We start from the raw sequence: 20,527 nt of genomic DNA on the forward strand, positions 1-20,527 counted from the left end.
TTCCATAGTGAGACTGGAGAACTTTGTGTTCACCAGATACGCAAGAAAACCAATAGTACGTACTATTGTGTTTAAGAACGAGCTTGTTGTTAAACTGTTGTCTTAGCAGCGTGGTGTGAATAGGCAGTGAAAGATTTTTGTCTGGTTTTGTCTTCTGTAAAGACATTTCAAAAGCCTGTAAGAAAGGAAGTATCTAGATCCCTACTTAACAGCAGTTGTACAGACATGGAATCATAGAATCATCGAATGGCCTGGGTTGGAAAGGAGCACAGCGTTAATGTAGTTTCCACCCCCCTGCCGTATGCAGGGTCGCCAGCCAGTAGACCAGGCTGCCCAGAGCCACATCCAGCCGGGCCTTGAATGCCTCCAGGGATGGGGCATCCACAACCTGGCTCTGAAGTGGCAGAATTGAATTGTCCACTCACAATGGGAAGAACTTGGTTATTATCCGTTGCGCTGGGGAGCCCAGCTGTGGGCCCAGCGCTGCAGCTGTGGCCTCCTCAGAGCTGAGCAGAGGGGCAGGATAACCGCCCTTCACCTGCCGGTAGCACCCGGCCTCACGCAGCCCAGGACACCGTTCACCAAGGCAGCCTGGGCTCCTTGCTGGTTCAGCCTGGTGTCCAGCGGGACTCCCAGGCCTGCTCCTGCTGGCTAACCCCAGCTGTAGTGCGGGCTGAGGGTGTTCGTCCCAGGTGCAGAAATTTGTCCTTCCCCTGCCAGAAGCCTGTGGGGTTCCTGTCAGGAATGCAGCAGCGCCAGCAGTGGCGTGGCTGTAGGAAAAAGGGGAGAGAGCGTCACGGACGGGGAAGCAACAACCGCTACGAACGCATTTTTTGTGTTGTTTTCAGTCTTTGTATTTTATTTCCACAAAGAAATTGGACACTGATGACATGGGTCCATTGGGGCCAGCGTGCGTCCCAGGTGCTGCCTGGCCCCAGCCTCCTCAGCTCCAGCACTCTTCTATTCCGGCCGGCGGGGTGGCCTCTTCTTTGGTGACGCTGAGGCCTGTGAGTCGCTGGCCTTCCTCTTTGGGGCTCGCCGGGTCCCCTCAGGTGGGCTGGTGCCAGAGGGCCCCGCCACACTCTCTTCTGGCTCCTCGTGAGGCGCTGCCTGCTCTGTGGTGACAGTTGCAGGGTTGGAATGTGGGCGGCTGGGATGCCCATCGACCTCTTCTCTTGTCCTGCCCGGCATTTCGTCCCTGTTAGAGCTGGCAGGGCTGCTGGAGGGCGCTGGGCCAGGGACAGGTGCCTCCTCTGGTACGACGGCAGCCCTGGGCTCTGCTGTAGCGGCCTCCTGTGCCCCAGCAGCAGGGGGGACGTGGAGGCCCAGCAAGCGGTGAGCCGCCCTGGTGCACCTCTGCACGGCAAAGGCGATGAACTGCCGTACAAAGGGCACCGTGTGGCCGTGCAGGTCGGGATCCAGCATTTCTACCAAGATCCCCTCCGCCAAGCCTTCGAGGAGCAGGGCCCAGATGACACTGTGCACCAGTATGTTTACTTGTGGCTCCTCGGTGCCCAGGATGCGGCGCAGCTTGTGGCGCAGCCAGGAGCGCAGGGGCCGCAGCAGGGTCGGGTGCTCCCTGAAGAGGGAAGCCCAGGTGGCAGGTGAGAGGCCGCCCACAGGACGCGTGGGCACTGCGGGCCGTGGCCGGGCTGCCTGCCGAGTGGCGATGGATGCCTCTGCAGGTGGTCTGACCAGCAGCTCCTTGTAATTGTCGTCCGCTTGCACCGTGTGAATGATGGAGTTCACATCCCGTTTGCAAAGCGGGCACTGTGGCCTGGTGCTCGTCCACCGCTGGATGCAGGGAAAGCAGAACTGGTGGCAGCACGGCATGGCGTACGCCGCGCTGTCCCAGTTGTCCAGGCACACGGGGCAGCGGGTGTCTAATGCTGCCTCCATGCTTCCACCAGTTGCGGTGGGCCGGGGGGAGCGGGAGATGGCAACGCGCTCCCCAGCACTGGCGCTGCAGCAGCAGGTGTCACGCTGGAAGAGGACAAGAGGCATTAGTCACACACCGGCCTGGGACGGGTCCCTCAAGGTGTCCCCCCCGCGCCGGCAGTCCCTGTGCCGCCTACCTATGCTTCTGCACGCGCCTCTCTAGGATGTCCCGTCTGCCTGCTCAAGCAGGGTCGGGGTAAAGAACAGATGGCTCTGAGACGGCCGCTGGGAGCTGCGCGAACAGCACCCAGAGCACGTTCCAGCACCAAAGCTCGCCCTGTGCACGCTCCAGTCCTCGCACACACGCTCGGTCGGAGGTCAGGCACAAACTGGCGGGCTGAGCCGCTGCACCCGCTGTAAGGCCAGCGTGCACTATGAAGTCACAGTCTGTTGCCTGGAGATGTGTCAAGGCATGGCTTGGTCAAGCTGTTGGGCGTCACCTTCATTTGACCTTCACTTGGAGACATCACTGCCCACGTCACAGCGATTCCACCCACAGTCCACAGGCGGGTCATCGCAATGATCAGGTCCCATAGAGTCATTGAATGGCCTCGGTTAGATAGGAGCACCGCGTTAATGTCTCTTCTTTTCATGAAGGGTTTGCCAAATATTTTCAGATTCATTTCATATAGTTGATTTTGTGCTTCTGTCATTTGGTGGGTTGATTGCATTGCCTTTGCTGAGCGATGGGGAGAGAAATTCTCTGTAAAATCCTTCTTTCCTTCTGAAATGGGGAGTCAGAGGCAAGATTGCTTACGGTTGGTGCAGCACATGAGATCCACGATCACTGAATCCTGCTTGTTAAATCATCTACCTCTGAAACAGCAAGTGTTTGAGAAAACTCTTCTTGGTACAGATGTCAGACTTACCTTTGTGTTTTTAAATGACAAGTTAATAAAAAGCAAATCTCCACGAGGAGGAAGGAATTCCTGTAGAAGGAATGCGATTTAGAGAGGTTATCCTATTGTATGGGTTGTGTGTCTTAAGGTACTTCTAATCTGGCTTCTTTTTCTGGAGAATTGGTATGAAAATAAATACTGAATTTGTACCTGTATTGAAATATGTCTTTCTCACCTGTTTCACTTTAGCACATAGAAGTTAAACTGAATTTTTTTATTGATCAAAACATCTATTGGTCGGTGCACACCAGTTTTGTAACTAGTTTGTTTTTCCCAGATTAGTTGAGGTCCTTCTGTTCAGGCTGTTTTGTCTCTCTGCATTCCAGTACTGTAGTTTTTTCTACTAATCAGTAATAAACTTAGTATATGTAGATTGACTTAAGCTAGTTCTTATTTTTGTTAGCAATTTCTATCTTGTGTTTCTTTTCATCTGTGATTGATGACATTAGAACGTTTGTAAATACCAATTCTGAGTTGAATGTGGAGATGGTTTGTCTCCAGAACAAAACAAGGCTTCGGTAAAAGGAGTTTGTGGGTATTTATAGATAACTATTATCCTATTGCTAACTACATACTCTGAATTTAAAGTGGAAAATATTCTTTCTTGTCTCACATAAAATACAAAGAGGTGCTCGCTGTTGTGTTGTTTTCCAACTGCATGAATTGACCGTTTTTTTTTTCCCCAGGGGTCAGTATTGGAGTGGGTCCTGTTTAATATCTTTATTGATGATCTGGATGGGAGGATTGAGTGCACCCTCAGTGAATTTGCAGATGACACCACAGTGAGAGGAAGTGTTGATCTGCCTGAGAGTAGGAAGGCCTTACAGAGGGGTCTGAATGGGCTGGATCAATGGGCTGAAGCCAATTGTATGAGCTTCAACAAAGCCAAGTGCCAGCTACTGCACTTTGGTCACAACTTCATGTTGCTCCATGCTGCAGGCTTGGAACAGAGTTGCTGGAAAAGTGCTCAAAAGAAAAGGTTCTGGTGGTGTTAGTTGACAGCTGGATGAATGTGAGCCAGCAGTGTGCCTGGGTAGCCTAGAAGGCCTGGCTTGTATCAGAAATAGTGTTGTCAGCAGGAGCAGGGAGGTGATCATCCCTCAGTACTTGGCATTGGTAAGGCCATACATAGAGTAGTACTGTGTTCAGTTTTGGGCCCCTCACTACAAGAAAGAGATTGAGGCCCTGGAACGTATTCAGGGAAGGGTAGGAAGGCTGGTGGAGGGTCTGGAGCACAAGTCTTATGAGGGGTGACTGAGGGAGCTGAGATTGTTTAGATGGAGAAGAGGGGAATCAAGGAAGACCTCACTGCTCTCTACAACTTCCTGAAAGGAGGTTGTGGTGCGGTGAGGTTCAGCGTCTTTTCTTGTGTAACTAGTGGTAGGACAAGAGGGAATGGCTTAGGATTGTGCCAGGAGAGGTTCTGGTGGATATTAGGAGAAACTTGTCAAAAACAGTGATCAGGTATTGGAAAGGGCTGCCCAGAGTGGTGGTGGAATCACCATCCCTGGAGGTGTCCAAGAAACATATAGGTGTGGCACTGAGGGACATAGTTAGTGGGCGTGGTGGGGGTGGGTTGATGGTTGAACTAGATGATACTAAGTGGTCTTTTCCAACCTTAAGTCACAGAATCATAGAACCACAGAGTCATTCTTTCTTCTAAGAATGAGCTAAATTCTGAAATGCTGTGTAAGTCAGCTGGTACTGTCACTTCCAGTCTTTCTGAACCTTTTCATTTATGGCTCTGTATTATCTTATCTTCAGTGATCCTGCCTTCCCTCAAGAAAGATGATTTAGATACTTTTGTTACACCTGGGCTTGATTGCATAAAGTCAATCTCTTTTGTTTAATATCACACTCCAAAGAAATGTGTGTGTACGTTTTTCCAGCTAGATAAATAAATAAAAACACAAAGCATCTCTGAAGCTAGGCCGCTCTATGTTTATTAGATGTTTTATTAACTTCATAATGACTCATAAAGAAACATTTTAATTTTGATTGTGTGTTTCTGTGTATTTATGCTCTTATTTCTGCTAAAATCAGCTTTTGGATCTCTAAAGGGAGATTTTTTTTGGTGAATAACTGCGTGTGTTTAGGACAGAAATAGATGGTCCTTAATTTCACATGGTAGGAGATGTTCTTTGCCTGCTGTGACTGCACTCATTTTACAAGTAATTTCATGCTGTTATGGTAAATGAATGGTGAATTCTTCATCAGAGATACTGCTATTGTAAGGTCTTTGTCTGGTTTCAGAATTTAAGTCAAACTAAAAGAAGAACAAACTAGTTTGATAAGGATTTAAAAAATTCTATCTTTCTGTAACAAAAACTTCTTTTAGATTGCAAAGCTGCTCTATTCCTTAGTTTCATGGCATCTGAGGAAAACCCCTTTCGCTACTGTGAATAAGGGAATGTACCCTGTGCCTTCATTAATGTGCTCATTTAGAGAAACTGTAATCCTAAATTTGGATTGCTGACTCACCATGGCTCCACTGTACCTGGGAGTCAAATGAATGCTTTGTTGGGACTGAGGCTTAAAATAAGAAAATTAGTCTTCAGATCTTAAAATTGAACAATTAGTGTTCTTAGTCTGAGCATGTAAGTGTAGTTTCTTTTTGAAAATGATTTTGTGTAATATATAATTATTAATCTCGGCTATAGAAGAAAATGTAGTGATGTTGGTGTTTTGCAAAAGGAAAAATGGGGAATATGTACAAAACAATGGAAGAATTACATACAAAAAAAGGAATTTCTGCAGCTTTAAAAAGGAAAGTGACAGTAGGATAAGGAATGTGAAGTATGCAAGAGATGTTCTGAAAGGAAGGACCAGGAAGAGAGAGATGTGTTGCTCTAGTTACATCAAAGTGAATTGACAGTGGTGCTCTACTTGAGGGTTGCCATCGGTGCATAGCATAAAATAAGTGTATTCAGATTACTGGCTCTAAAATTAAAATATGCATTAAGCAATTGATTAAAACTGTTTCACCAAAAGTGATTTAAAAATATATATATATATTTTTATTTTTTGTATTTTCTTTGTTAAACAATGTGTGTAGATTAAAGATTAAAGCTGGGACTAGTCAAAAGGGGTAGTAAGATTCATTACAGCAATTTCATCTGTTTGCATATATTACATGAACGATAAAGACTTGAAAAATATAGATAAATTTGAAGTTGAGCAGTATTCCTGTGGCAAGGGGGAGGTTAAACTACAGGGAATCAAAGACCCTTTTTAAAGCTACAAAAATAAAAAGATGTTGTTACTGTAATGCGTTGCTATTACTGGGCTTCAAACTGGGGTATCGATACAGTTATGGAAATGCAGTTAGGACAAACATACACTTTCCTGAGTTTTAGATATATTTTACAATGTAGTATTCCTTGCTTTTCTGGATTCATGGCTATTGTATTGTAAATTTAGATGTGTAACCCCAAGCAGTTGGTGATGGTTTTAGTAACAAATGAAAAGGATGAACAATGATTAAAAGACTGATTTTTTGTAATTTATGGTATAATTTTGTGTTACGTGGCTGTGTAACTACGTAATTCAAAATATATTCATTTTTTAAGAAGTATTTTATCCTACTTCTGTATTTCTGATTTGCAGCTTAAGTAACTATTCTGAGGCTGGAGAACTTACTGTCCAGTTTTGCCAACAATTAAGAGAAATTGTCATATCTTAATGTGACTTGTTATTTCTCTAAATCCACAGCATAACTGAGATTAATAGAAAAACAGTGATGTATCTTGTTTTGACTTCCTCTTTTCCTTTTTTGAGAGGATCAAGGTTTTCCTTTGCCCTACATTTTTCTTTCCCACTCTAATTTTTCAGTTGAAATATAAAGCAGTAATACAGCTGATGTGTTTTTGCTTAAATTACTATTACGTGTATGTTTGCAGGCTCATAAAATTGAAATATTCAAAGAATTTCATACTGCTTTGGAAAGCAAGTTTTCAGATGGAAACGTATGTGTATATAATATATGTAATGTTATATATGTAATAATTTTGATTGGGCTTAGGAAGATTTCTGAAGGTAAAGTGACTTACTAGAAGACACCACTCGGATGCATGCTTGTTCTGGAACTGTCAGAACATGGAGAATTTACGACAAAATCTGAAAAACTCTTAGTAGCAGAGTGCATATTTCAGGACTGTTAAGGGACTCTTTCATGATGGGCAGTAATTCTCTGGACATCTGTGGTATCTGCAGAAAGTAAGCATTATCAAAATGCTTTATGTAGATAAGATAGATTGTATTTTAAAGTTACTTTTTTCCCCCTAAAAAAAATTGTGTTCCAGTTCTTTTAGAATATTTTTAACAAGATCGTATGCTAGTCAGAAAGTATTAGTTGACTCCTGAAGAGCAAGTATCTGAATTGAGTTGGATCTGTGTTAAAGATAGTAGATGATGTTGGAACTCTAATTCAACATCTTACCTAATAATTGTACGATTTGTGACACTGGAGAGAAGGGGTGAGAGCTGTGTGCCTTTATCTACAGAAGATGCATTACTGTAAGCTGGATGAACTTAATGCTTAACTTAACTTAACTTAAGATACCTTATTGCAAACAGTGGGAAGAAGTGATTGGGTCCAGTGTCTTTTACTGTGTATTGTATATATTGCATTAAACATTCCCACGTATAAACTTTTCCTTCAGAATATAGTAGCTTTACTTTTTAAAATTTGTTTTAATTTTCTGTCTAAAATGAGTGAATTGTAGTAGTCACCTTGAATAATCCTTATTTTGCATCTTATTAGATTGCTTCATCTTTCTTAAACATAGTTGTTCAAAATTCTATACCATATATTAGATACAGGAACATTAGTGGAGCAAACTTGCCTGTATTCTTCATTACATCAGAGACAGAAAAGTGAAGAATTACCTTTCCAAAAAATGAAGCAATGTAGGGAAGTGAAGAATGAGTCTTACATGAAATTCAGTCTAGGCAGCAGTCAAATTATTAAAGAAAATGTTTAGCTCTAGCTGTATGAATAAAGATAGTCAATAAAATCAAGACATTTTATACTAAGGAAAGGAAACATAATTTGTGTGATGTAACTTTGAATCTGAATGTTTGTCATGAGAATTTTTAAATGTAGGATTTTATTCTGCTCCATTTTCATTGAGTGTCCCATGTCTTTTTCCTATCTCAGAAATTACTTTGTTAACTGTACTAAGGAGACTCATAAGAACAACTAGGTGGGTGGCTTTTGGGACTTAATTTACTCAGAGCTTCAGAATGATTGTCCAGTCTTCCATTTCCTAGTTCTGAGGTTTTGACCATTGGATTAGATGCTCAAGATGTTCTTTCAGCATAAAGGCAAGAGTTGTTCTGCTGCATTGCTCCTTGGCAGGGATTAAAGAGAAATCTCTTCCTACCTTGATACAATCTGTGTTATAATAGTATTAGTAGCAGACAACAGGAGAGGTACCATGATAAGAACTTGAGTTTGACATTAAAGAGCATGCATCAGTTATTTAGAAGTAATGAACTTGTAACGCCCGTGCTCATACCTGGTGGTAAGTGTGAATTAGCTTTCCTCTTGTTTATTTAGACTAACAGGATGAAGAGTTTTGACTTCTTAATTATTATTTTAGCACACACAGTTGTGTCAATAGCTTGCGGTAGACTAAGTTAATTCCTCAGCAGAAAGGACTAAACACTTTATGATTTCTTAAAGAATAATCTATAAGTGCTTGAGAGGAACAGCTAAACATTATTGGTGTTATAAAACTTTAGATTCTTTTGCAAGAATAGAATGATTCTCATTTTGACTTACTGGTAATTGATTTTTTAAAAAATAATATGTTATATGTTTTTTGCTGTTTTCTGTTTTGCAGGATACAAAGTTATGGATAATAATGGAATATCTGGGTGGAGGCTCTGCGCTCGATCTAGTGAGTAAATAATATATATGATTTTTGTTACCTACAGAATTATTTCCTCCAGTTGTAACTCAATGCTGCAGTGCATTGTTTGTCTGTGATAGTTTGTTGTAACAATAACAGAAAGTTAATGGTCTTACAACTGTGAGATTATAACTTTTAAAGTTGGAAGGTAGTATAACCAGATGCCTTAAATAAAATCTTTTAATTTGGATGTTTCAGTAAAGAAGAAAAAGCATTTGTCAATCTCAGGAAAACATTATTTTCCATGTGACACAATGGATTATTTCTAGAGATGGAAGTAAACTAAGAAACAGCACTGGAATTATGACCTAAACATCTTAGAGTGGTGATCTTCAGTTAGGGAATGTAAGAGGCTGAATACAGTATTTTTTGTCTTTTTATTCTGCTGGCAGAACTCCTCATGGTCATGTTAAAAAAGAAAAGAAAAAAAAAAGACAACACTTTTAAGTTGTACATTTCAGTGAGCCAAATCCATTATATTTCTCTTCCTCCAAGGAGTTTTATATATAATCCTGCAAGGGTATCTGTTTAACAAAGAGAGTTTGTAGAGATAATAGTTAGAGATATTTGGAAGAAGACTAGGTTGACTGCACCATCTAAATTAACAAAAAATTATCTGATTTTGAATGATAATTCAAAAACTTAGCTGCATATTATATTTTATTTGGCTAGATTCTGACAATTCACTTCAACCATTAAAGAAGGGTATATGAAAATTGCACACCATCTTGTATTTGTTGTAGACTTTAAAGATAGCATTATAAAAATAAGAATGCATGTTTTAGGTACATGAAAATTGTTATTCCTGTTTAGACTTGACTGTTCCTGTAGCATAGTTTGTCGTCATCTGAGGCAACTAAAAAATGCAGTGAAAGGGCCCATGTGGAGGAATTCTGCTTGTGACATTCTGAAAACAGGAGGAGGGTCTACTAAATGCAGACTTCCTGCAATTGAGCTGCCATGTTTTAACTGTGATTACCTTTCTGAACACATTTCTACCTTTAGTTTCCATGTCCTCTAAGTATTCTTAAAGAATATTCTAAGGAATTTTGTGGTTATGTAGAAAAGGATAACGTTCCTGATAAAGATACACTGAAAGAAAAATAAAATTATTTGTTGTCCAGACAGAAAAGTAACCAGACACTGCTTTTGTAACTTGCTGCTATAAAAAGGTGTAGAAGAGTAGGAAGAACGAAAACATGTTCTCAGATTTTCTTTATATTTTTTTAATCCTACTTATTGACCTGTGTGATGACCACTTACTTATCTGTTAGTTGTTGCCTAGGATAGTACAAAGTCTTTGATCAGATCTTGCAATGTTAATGAAGAAATTTTGCCACAGAACTGACATTGTCATATAAGGGTTTGTACTTAAAGCATCTTGTGTGTGCTTCATCCATCTTGAATTCATGTTCTGCTGGATGTTTTCCTAACTCTAACATGTACATCATGGTTCTCAGCTGAAATCTGGTACGAGAACTGGTATGCTTTATCATATATCTGATCACGAGGTAAGATTGAATGGGGACCTTGAATTCCATGGTTGAAGTGTACACGTGACATGCTAGCCTTGTGCCTTTTTTGCTTGAATATTGCAGAATGGTTTGTGTTGGAAGGGACCTCAAAGCCCACCCAGCTCCAACCCCATGCTGTGGCAGGGCTGCCACCCACCAGGTCAGGCTGCCCAGGGCCCCATTCAGCCTGGCCTCAAGTGCCTCCTAGGATGGGGCATCCACTACTTCTTCGGACAATTAGGTCTCCCTGGACACATCTTCAGGCTGAACAAGACCAGCTCACAGTGGCATTTTTCAAAGTCACACCTCACAAGAGAAAGTGCCTGTTATGCAATTATGCATACATTAGTTTTCAATTTTGATATGTTTGTGACAAGAGGACAAGCACTAATATTCTCAGTCACATTCTGTTTTCACAACTTCCTGCCCTCTTGGGATAACCTCTTTTGTCAGATGTTCACTTACCACTTTTAGATGTGCTGTATCATGTTGCCAACTCTTGAACTGGCATTTACAGCCTAGCAGAAGCAAAGCCTTGAGAATATCTTTGTGGGCCACGGAGAGTGGTAGTATATATGCTTGTTTGTTGCTCTCTTAAGAACAAAATCTTTCCCTATAAATGTTAGGTTTGCTGAGGTAATATCGATGCTGAGATGAATAATTTATAAGGATGAAGTTTTCAAAGATAAACAAAAGCAAAAAAGATTGAAAGTAATGCTACCAAAATACAACAAATAATATGTTGTCAGCATCGCAAGAAATCTTACCTCTTCTCCTGCCTACTAGCTGAGGTTTGTAGCAGTATATTTTGTATTAATATTTTCCTGAAGTGCTTTTCAGTGGCTGCTCTTGTTGGGTAGACTATAATACTGTAGTAGAAGCATAGAATATCCCCAGTTGGAAGGCACCCATGAGGATCATGGACTCCAACTGCTGACTTCACACAGGATCACCCAAAATGAAAACCCTCTGTCTGAAAGTGTTGTCCAAAGTCTCTTTGAACTCTGGCAACCTGTTCCATGCCCACCACCCCCTGGTGCAGACCCTGTCCCTAACCCCCAGCTGCCCCCCCCCCCCCCGACAGCTCCATGCTGTTCCTTTGGGTCCTGTTGCTGTCACAGAGAGCAGAGCTCAGCACTGCCCACTCTCCATTTTGAGTATTTGCAAATTGTCAGAGTTTCGGTTTTGTTCTCTCACAATGCCCCTACAAGCTAACAAGCTTCCTTTAGGTAGTGATCTTTTTGATGACTTGCAGATCCATACCTTCAGTTTTGTATGAAAAAAGAACTCATTCAGTGTTTTGTCAGCATAGTGATTTGAATTGTATTTTGGGTGGCTTCACAAAATCTCATCTGACATATAGTGACATGATATTTGATAGATGTGGCGTCTTCAATGCCTTTGTTTCCTTCTCAAGCTTTTGAGATTTGGGTCCATATAGGGCCTGTAGGCTTGCCCATCTAAGTTCAGTGTGATCTTAAGAAAGAGTTTGCAATGTAGATGCTTTTCAAACCACATGTATCTATGACATGACCACAACAAAGCAATAACTTTTAACCGAGTCTTTGTGGAGCCTTTTACAAGCTTCTAAAAGCATTTTAGAGAAGTATTTCTTTATTGGTCATAAAACAACTTAGTTTAGAACTGTAGTGGGTTTATTTTTTTTTGTTTGCAGATAACCTTTGTTGTATCTCATGTTGCAAAGTTAGCAAACGGTAAGTTTTAAAGTATGCCAGAATGAGTAATTTCTTTTATACTCAGTTCTGTTTCTGGTCTCTTCATTTCTCCTTTCATAAATGCATACACACAGACATAAATATTTCTTTTGTTTCCTAGTTAGAACCTGGCTCACTTGATGAAACCCAGATCGCCACAATACTGAGGGAGATACTCAAAGGTCTTGATTACCTACATTCAGAAAAGAAAATCCACAGAGATATTAAAGGTAAACTGTTTTTGTTTTCTAGTAGTGTTTGGAGAGCTCATGAAGTAATAACAATGACCCTTGTAGAATCAAATCTCTTAATTTCAACTGTTTCTTTTTCCTTACTCTAGCGGCTAATGTATTGCTATCTGAACAAGGAGAAGTAAAACTAGCAGATTTTGGAGTAGCAGGACAACTAACAGATACACAAATAAAGAGGAATACCTTTGTGGGAACACCATTTTGGATGGCACCTGAAGTAATAAAGCAATCTGCTTATGATTCAAAGGTGAGAGATGTATTTCAGTTTTGCTGCTCATTGATTTGGCATTTTTATCATTTCTCTTAATACTATGGGCAGTTGGTGGATTTCCTGAGCATGGCCTGCCCTGTGTTATCAGCATAATTTGTGCAAGGACTAATATTCCAGCATATTGATTTCCACTGTAAGCATTTTCAGATATTAACTTATAGTTACATCTCATCTGCATCCAAATATATTTATGAATTAAACATTCTAGTGAACAATTTTCAGAATTGAAGACACAAACTTTTGAGGAATTTCCTCATGTGAAACACTCAAAATATTTTTGGTTAAAACAGTTTATTTGTTGTCTTCTCATTATTTTAACATTCATGTTGGCATGCATTAAACTTATAAAACTACTGTGACAGTTTAATATAGCATTATTATTTTTTTTTAGAAAGTTTGCTATGCAAATATGTTTATGTAATTTATTTTGTTAAGGTAGGGAAGCATTTTTTTCATTTGGGCACGATTCCTATATGTTTGAAAATACTATTTTAATTCAGGATTTAACAAATGCATACAATTTATGTGTCTTCCTGTTAAAATACGTGAATCTTGACAATTCAACTTGCAATTTATGTTCCTAATATTGTAGTTTCAAGGTAAGGTGGGGCTTTTGGACTGCATTAAGCATATTCTGATATGCCATGTATTTCTCACACATTGCTCATTCTGTTTTTACTCTGTTCAGTCCCATTTTCAAACTGTTGTATTATTTTTATCTCAGACTGTATATTACTAATTGTATTTACAAGGCATTCTAATACTTGTGTTTAGTAGCAGAAGATAATAGTTTTGAAATGGACAGTGAAGTTTCAGCACCTTCTATTGGACTTCAGGAAATAATGATTCACACCTGTATATTTGAGAACATAATATTTCCAGATATGTTCTGTAAGTTAGCTGCAATATTTGCACTTTAAAGAGTTAAGTAGCTAATCTGAGAACAGTACTTAATGGCAAAAAATTAAACTTCATTTTTCATTTTCTCTTGTAGTTTGCTTTAAGTCCCAAGTAATCTATAGAGATAATAAAAATCTGACTGCTATGGGAAATCAGCCATGGAAAAAGCAGTGAAAAGTCAAACTGTGACTGTAATAGTTCTGTCAAAATTACGACCTGTTTCATTATTTTGTTTCCTGTTTTGTATTTATCTTTCCCCATATCATGTATTTCATTTTTTTCCACACCATTTGCTCTTTGATTTAATGTCCACAGAAGATCCTTCCTTCCTGTCTAATTTCTCTCGTTTTGTCAATTCTTATTTCTTCATGTTTTTGATGCCTTTCTTCATCTGAAAGTCATCTTCTTTTACTTGCTTTAGTTTTCCTGTAACTAGTTCTCTGTCCTTTCTACTATGTTGTTTCTAATAGAAGAATTAAATTTTTTTCTTTTTCTTGCACTAAACCTGTTTCTTTCAACTATGGGAGTTTCAAAGTCAGACTAAACTTTACTCATTAGAACAAGGAAAAGAAGTTCTTTATGCCAGTAGTACAGAGAACAAATTCCCAACTCCCATTTGAACTTGGAAGAGTAATTTTTGTTCAGGATTGAAAACTGTAAAAATTTTAATGTGGGGTAAACGTAACGATGTAAGGTTGTTTGAATGATTGGGATGATTCATCACTGGGATGATGAATCCAAAGAAGACCACTTGGCATTGTCCCCCCACATTTGGAGAAGTGATTTGCATCTGTTGTGCCTGAAGTTTGTTTGTCACAGACAGGCAGGTCCTGGAAATGCATAGATGAATACACATGAAGTCAGTACTTGCATCTGTTGCATCTGTTTTGATATCCTTTCTCAGGAGACAGTACAGTTCCAGAAGGAATTTGTTTTAATATTCTTGATGCTTCCCACAGGAAGATGCAACTTCAGAGAGCTATTGTGTGGGCCAGGTTTGTTGAACTTTGTTGTTCATTTTCAGTGGAGAAAGATCACTTCACGTAGAAGGCAGTAGATACCGAAGGAACAAGAAAGAAAAAAGTATGCACACATACACAGAAACATGTATGAACTTGTTTTTTTATAAATATATGGATGTATATACATACTCCCCCTGGGACTGAAAGTCTGACAGAAGAAAGTTATCCATTTTTATGACTTTAATACATTTCTTTTGAGAATTTAGATTAGATTAGGATTTAGAATAAGGTGGAAATAATGCACAGTTCCTAACATGAGGGATTCTCTTTGCAGGCAACATTTTTCTTCCATAACCAAGAAAAGATCTCCTGTCAGAAGAAAGTTATTCACAATTAGACTAAGGCTTGAGGAGAACTTAGCTGATAATGCTGTTATTAAGAAAAATGGAACTTGGAGCTTGTTTACTATGTAATTTTCTGTGTTCAATTTGAGATTTTTAATTATTTATGAAATATATAATTAATGTATATCTGCAGCCCTGGGCAGTTCCTCTTCATTTGCTACAACTGCCTTCTGGCAGGCAAGCCAGAAAGTTGGATACCCATGAGTTAGAGGGGACCTGCTTTGATAGAGGAGCAGTGATTTAGTGATCTTGGAGGTCTTTTCCAACCTTAATGATTCTATGTTTCAGTGAGTGGGCATGGTGGGGGTGGGTTGGTGGTCAGACTAGATGATCGTAGAGATCTTTTCCAGTCTTAATGATTCTGTGACTCTGTAACTGTACTGATAAATGAAGACTCTATCTAGCACCTGGAAATATATCTGTTTATGGCACAGCAATGTTCCAAATGCAGTGTTTGGAAATCAAGTCAGGCACTGACTTGAAATCACTTCAGATCTGTACTTGAGGATAAGTCTGTTCTACTTTTGCTTCAGAAGAAATAGGAAAATCAAAACATGCTTATTTTTAAATGCACCTTATCATTGGTTGGAAGAGTGATTTGTGATTTGTTTTTTTTCTATCCTGTTTTTCTGAGGAGTTTATTCACCTATTCTTTTGATTTCTGTGTCTGTTTTGTTCATAGAATCATAGAATCCTTAGAGTTGGAAGGGACCTTTAAAGGTCATCATCTAGTCCAACTCCTCTGCAATAAACAGGGACACACACAGCTAGATCAGGCTGCTCAGGGCCTGATCCAGCCCCCCCTTGAACATCTCCAGGGACAGAGCATTAACCACATCTATAGACAACTTTTCCAGTGACTCACCTCCCTCACTGTATTCAGCAGAACATTAAGTATTAGGATGCATTACTTCAGGCAGATTTGGCAATAGGATTTGGATCTAGGGAGTCTGTGTTCCCTGGAACAAGTACACCATTTTGACAATGAAAACCTGTAAAACAGATGTAAATAATCCATCCTAAAAAAAAACAGTCTGCTTATGGTCACATCAAGTAATGATATGTATCCAGCTCGTCACTGAAATTAAATGCTAGGAGTCTTAACGCTGGTCTCAGCAGTCTGATTTGATTTACCTTTCTAACATGACAGTGAGCCTTTGGATTTGCATTGTCTTTGTGCATGACTCAGAGAAGTTTCATTTAGATGAAGCCATTCTTGGTTCTCAGGAGCTTTACTAGAAAGATCAGGTATAAAAACATTTCCCATGTTTCAGAAGCTGGAACCAAGTACTCGCACCATGTATTTAACTGGTTGAAATCTTGAGCTGAAAAAGTTGAAAAATACTGTTCTAGACCATGTTTCTCTAGTCCATGAATAAGAATGATATATAAGATGATGTTAAACCCCAGAAAGAAATGCATTCTAATTTGTTCAGTTTCTTAAAGTTGTACTGGTTGATGCTTAGTGAAGAAAAACTTTTTCTGCATGTTTTGACATCTTTTATTCCAGTATCATTTCCTGCCTTGGATTTGAATGGTAAACTTCAATATGGTTAGGTGCTGGTTTGTAACAACTTTACCACTATATTTAAAAAGATTTGTGTTTCAAAATCTGTTGTAACTGATTTGTTAGCTCTAATAGTCAGAACTGCTTTATGCTATAGCATAAAAGCAGCTGATGAGCTCTGTGTCCTTTGCTTTATGTGGTTAACCATATGATGACACCATTTTTACAAGAACAATTTAATGAAGTGATTTACAATAAAGATTTAAAATCTCTATTTGAAATCAATATCGCTTCCTCTTCTCTGACACAATCATAACAGAATTGTTTCTTGCAGGCAGATATCTGGTCATTAGGCATAACAGCCATAGAACTTGCAAAAGGAGAGCCACCTCATTCAGAATTACATCCAATGAAAGTTTTGTTCCTCATCCCTAAAAACAATCCACCAACGTTGGAAGGAAACTTCAGTAAATCCCTCAAAGAGTTTGTTGAAGCCTGCTTGAACAAGGACCCAAGCTTTGTGAGTTTCAGCACCTTTCAGTGTGTTGTTGGGAACTTGACTGGTTTACATGAATTCTTTATGGGAAAACTTGTTTACAGGAGTTTAAAGGAAGCACTTGTATCAGTGATGTATAGGGAAAGATCTAACTAGAAGTTTCATTCTGTTCTTTTAAGATTCTTTTAAGATTAAGGGTAACAATAATATTTATTTGTATTTGTTTTTTTTTTTTAAATATGCAAACTGTAAGCTTACTTCATTATCTTTCCTGGGATGAACAGTATTGATCATAATCAGTGTGTAGGCAATTTTTTTGGTATGTTCTTTCAATTTAACAAATTAAGTCCAGAAGTCTCTACATTATCGGATCACTGGAATCCATTATATAAGCACAATACTTCCACATTTTTTAAATTATTTTTTCTTTTGCTTTTTTTGGGTCTATTTCATTTTAAAATATCCTTTACCTTTATTTGTTCTAGAAAAGAGATCTGTCTGATTTCTGATGGTTGAATGTTTGTCAGTTATTTCTTTAAATATGGGTAACTATATGTTACTTTTGGAGACTTTTCAAGGTCTGGGTGCTTCCTTTCTAGGTTTTATAAATAGATTATCACATTTAATTTTTTTTAGCCCGTTAAGTTCTTTTTTACTTGAAGAGATTTTTGCTGTGTCTAACCTTAATTCAGAAACTGGATTAAAAGGGAGTTATTTTCTTGTGGACTTTTTTTTTAATATATGACCCTTAAGAGGTAGGTCTGTAAAGCACTGCACAAGCCAGTCAGAAATCTTTCAGATGGAGACAACAATTCTCATAACCACAGGGGTGTTAGAAAATTCTGCTGTGAGTGAAGTCCCAAGCTCCCCATTATTTAAGTATCAAAGGAAGACAAGTTAATATATTGTTTGATACTTAGGAAAAGTTTTATCATTTAGTTTCTACGTAAGAATAGACATAGTTCCACTTCTCTAGAATATCAGGTAAAAATCTTATTTGTAGACACTGTAAGTACTCATTTGCATCAACTCTGGTCTGGTTTTCTTAACCTTCTTATAGTGAGTCATTTTAACACAGTAATTTTTTTTGTTTTTTTTAAGAGACCTACTGCAAAGGAACTCTTAAAACACAAATTCATTTTACGAAATGCGAAGAAAACTTCCTACCTGACTGAGCTTATTGATAGGCACAAGAGGTGGAAGTCTGAACAAAGTCATGATGATTCCAGCTCAGATGACTCAGATACGTAAGTCTAATGAATTTTAAAAAATTTTATTTTAGCACATAATTTTTAGCATGTATATTCCTGCGCTCAAAGCTGGATCTCAACCTTTACAACCAGGTAGCAGTGTACATATACACTGTGCTATGTGTGCATATGGCCATCTGAGGAGGGTTGCTGTCTCCTTGGTGGCAGGTTGGCCTTCATTTTGGCATCTGCAGTAAGCAAGCAGAAGCATATCCTTGCATACAGGAAAGGGTTAGTGGAATAATGCTTTCATGGTCATGGGGTTTTGAGAGCACAAGGCCTAGTGTTTTTATGAGATATGTGTCTGTGCCCATCCTTCTGGGAAGCTTAGGCTACTATAGCATGTTTGTCACTAAAGTTCAAATTTTTAGAGTGCTGTGATTTTCCCCATTCTATTTTTAACTTCTGTCTGTGAAATTTGATGGAACTGCTTAATACATTCAAGAATTAGTTTCCTTAGGAAATCAAGTTAAAAATAGTTATGACTGTGTTAATAAGTTAACTTTGTTATTCTCAAATACTTAGGCATCATCAGATTGCAGATCTTCTAAAATGAAATGAAGGGATTGCTACTGTTTATTCATGAACTGGTTCAATTTCTAATTATAATTTAGCAAGCAAGCTATTCTCTGCAGTTCCAGTCTCTGTGCTAATGACAAACATCAGGTGGATTGAGATATCTTGGCCAACATGTCAGCTGTAGGTTTGTCTTATGTTATTAACGTCTTGATTCCTTCCAGTGATTACAGTTCCAGTCCTGATATGGAAGCTGAATTACTTGTGCTAAAACTGATCTCAGTTGCTAACTGAAGCAGCAGGTTGTAGTTCATTTCTCCTGTGGAATATGAGACCAGCTTTGATGGCTTGGCAGAGGAGCTCAAGTGGTTCTTGAGTGCTTATGAGATGATTGAATTCATTGTCTAAGCTTGTTTTCCTTTCTGCTTCCACAGCAGCCCTTACAAGAGAGGTGATAAAAAGATGAATTGATGTGGCATGCTGATCCAATGGAATGCTAGCTTTCCAAATTGATCAACTCTCTAGAGCTAATGCATACACAGAAAGTAATTTGCTTCTTTCAGTGACGGCCAGACCTGAGAAGGAACAACTGCATGCATTAGTACAGATTAGGGGCTGAGCTGCTGGAGAGGAGCTGTGCAGAGAAGGACCTGGGTGTCCTGGTAGACAACAGTGACTTCAAGCAGAAATGTTCAAAATTTTTATTATAATAATTACATTGTTTTGGGCTTGGTTTGGTATTTGGAATACTTTTTGTACAGTGGCCAAAAGATACTCTTTTAGTTGCTGGTGGTTTTCTTGTAGGTCACTCTTAATTCACATATGATAAAAAACAAAATTAGAGAACTTCTATAGGGAGAAATGAAATGTAATTCTGTGACTGGTTAGCATCAGCATAAATATTTTTGTTCTTTCAACTTATCAGGAGTTAGAGAATATAGTTTCTTTTAATACGCCATCCACTAAAAGTGGGCAAAGGATTTATTTGTGGTGATGTAGCTTGTTAAATCCATATTGTATCCCTACGTGGTTAGCCTTTTTTTTTAATTGGGAAGAAATTTGCCTTCATAGTGGGAATGAACTGACTTTCACAAAGGTATTGTAAGCTAGAGTCTTAACTATTTTAGTAGGAAAAAAAAAAAAAAAAAAAAAAAGTGGATTATTTTTCTTCTATTCACTAATAATTTGAGATAATATGCTGAAGCCAGTTTTTGGATAGAAATGATACATTTCACATGACTTGTTTAAGTAACTTGGGAAGTTATTTTCAATTTTCAATGCTTCTTTTCTTTAAAAAAAAAAAGTTAATTTAAATTTATTGAAGTGTTTTAGTTTCATTTTCTAAATAAAAGCTTTTAATTTCCCAAAAAATAATTGCATTATTTTTCACACTTGTCTTGATGCTCATTAGCTTATACAATAGAATCCTGATTTTGGTCGTCAATGGAGGTTTTGTGACCAATATGTATGTTGAATGAACATAGGCAATGAAGTGATAAAACTTGTTTTTCCTTTCCTCAAAGTGAACCAGATGGCCAGGCTTCAGGTGGGACTGACTCAGGAGAATGGATCTTCACAATAAGAGAAAAAGATCCCAAGAATCTAGAGAATGGAGCAGCTCAGCCTTTGGAGTTGCAAAGAAATAAGGTGCTTAAAGTGTTGATTGTATTATACAAGGAGATAACTCTTGCTTTAGTAATTCAGTTAAATGATGCAATATTTTTTCACAGGTCTATTTGTTATATATCTTTGACATCTTTGAATCGTAAAATTTTCAGAACTTCTGTTGAAAATGTGTGTTCCACAGTTGCTTTGCCAAAACATTTTGAGTAGATCTTAAAGTTTGGGTATTCTATATACGTGTCTTTTTTCTGTAGCTTGCAATGTGTATAAATGCTATTACCAAAACACCAGGGGAAGACCAGATAGTGTTTTATTTTCCGAATTTTCTTTTGGCTAGCTGATCTTAAACCTGTTGTGTGAAAGACT

The 20,527-nt window shown here is 38.7% G+C and overlaps 2 protein-coding genes across 5 annotated transcripts in view; one reads left to right on the forward strand and one right to left on the reverse strand.

Moving 5' to 3' along the window:
* STK24 (serine/threonine kinase 24) overlaps positions 1–20,527 on the forward strand; it is a 138,835-nt gene that overhangs the window by 109,435 nt on the left and 8,873 nt on the right. For 2 of the 4 annotated variants that reach the window (XM_090129497.1, XM_090129523.1), the window contains exons 3-8: positions 8,684–8,740; positions 12,103–12,211; positions 12,322–12,479; positions 16,611–16,796; positions 17,874–18,019; positions 20,062–20,185. In XM_090129497.1, coding sequence (XP_089985623.1) covers positions 8,684–8,740; positions 12,103–12,211; positions 12,322–12,479; positions 16,611–16,796; positions 17,874–18,019; positions 20,062–20,185 — 780 coding nt within the window. The remainder of the gene's footprint in view (positions 1–8,683; positions 8,741–12,102; positions 12,212–12,321; positions 12,480–16,610; positions 16,797–17,873; positions 18,020–20,061; positions 20,186–20,527) is intronic. The other 2 variants (XM_090129514.1, XM_090129507.1) reach the window with 1 other exon arrangement.
* Positions 961–1,899, reverse strand: LOC149920127 (E3 ubiquitin-protein ligase Topors-like). The gene has a single exon (XM_090129729.1). It carries the CDS (start codon positions 1,897–1,899, stop codon positions 961–963), a length of 939 nt encoding a protein of 312 aa, XP_089985855.1.

The sequence above is a fragment of the Phasianus colchicus genome, chromosome 1 (genome assembly GCF_987193195.1).
Source record: "Phasianus colchicus chromosome 1, bPhaCol1.hap1.1, whole genome shotgun sequence".
NCBI lineage: Eukaryota > Metazoa > Chordata > Aves > Galliformes > Phasianidae > Phasianus > Phasianus colchicus.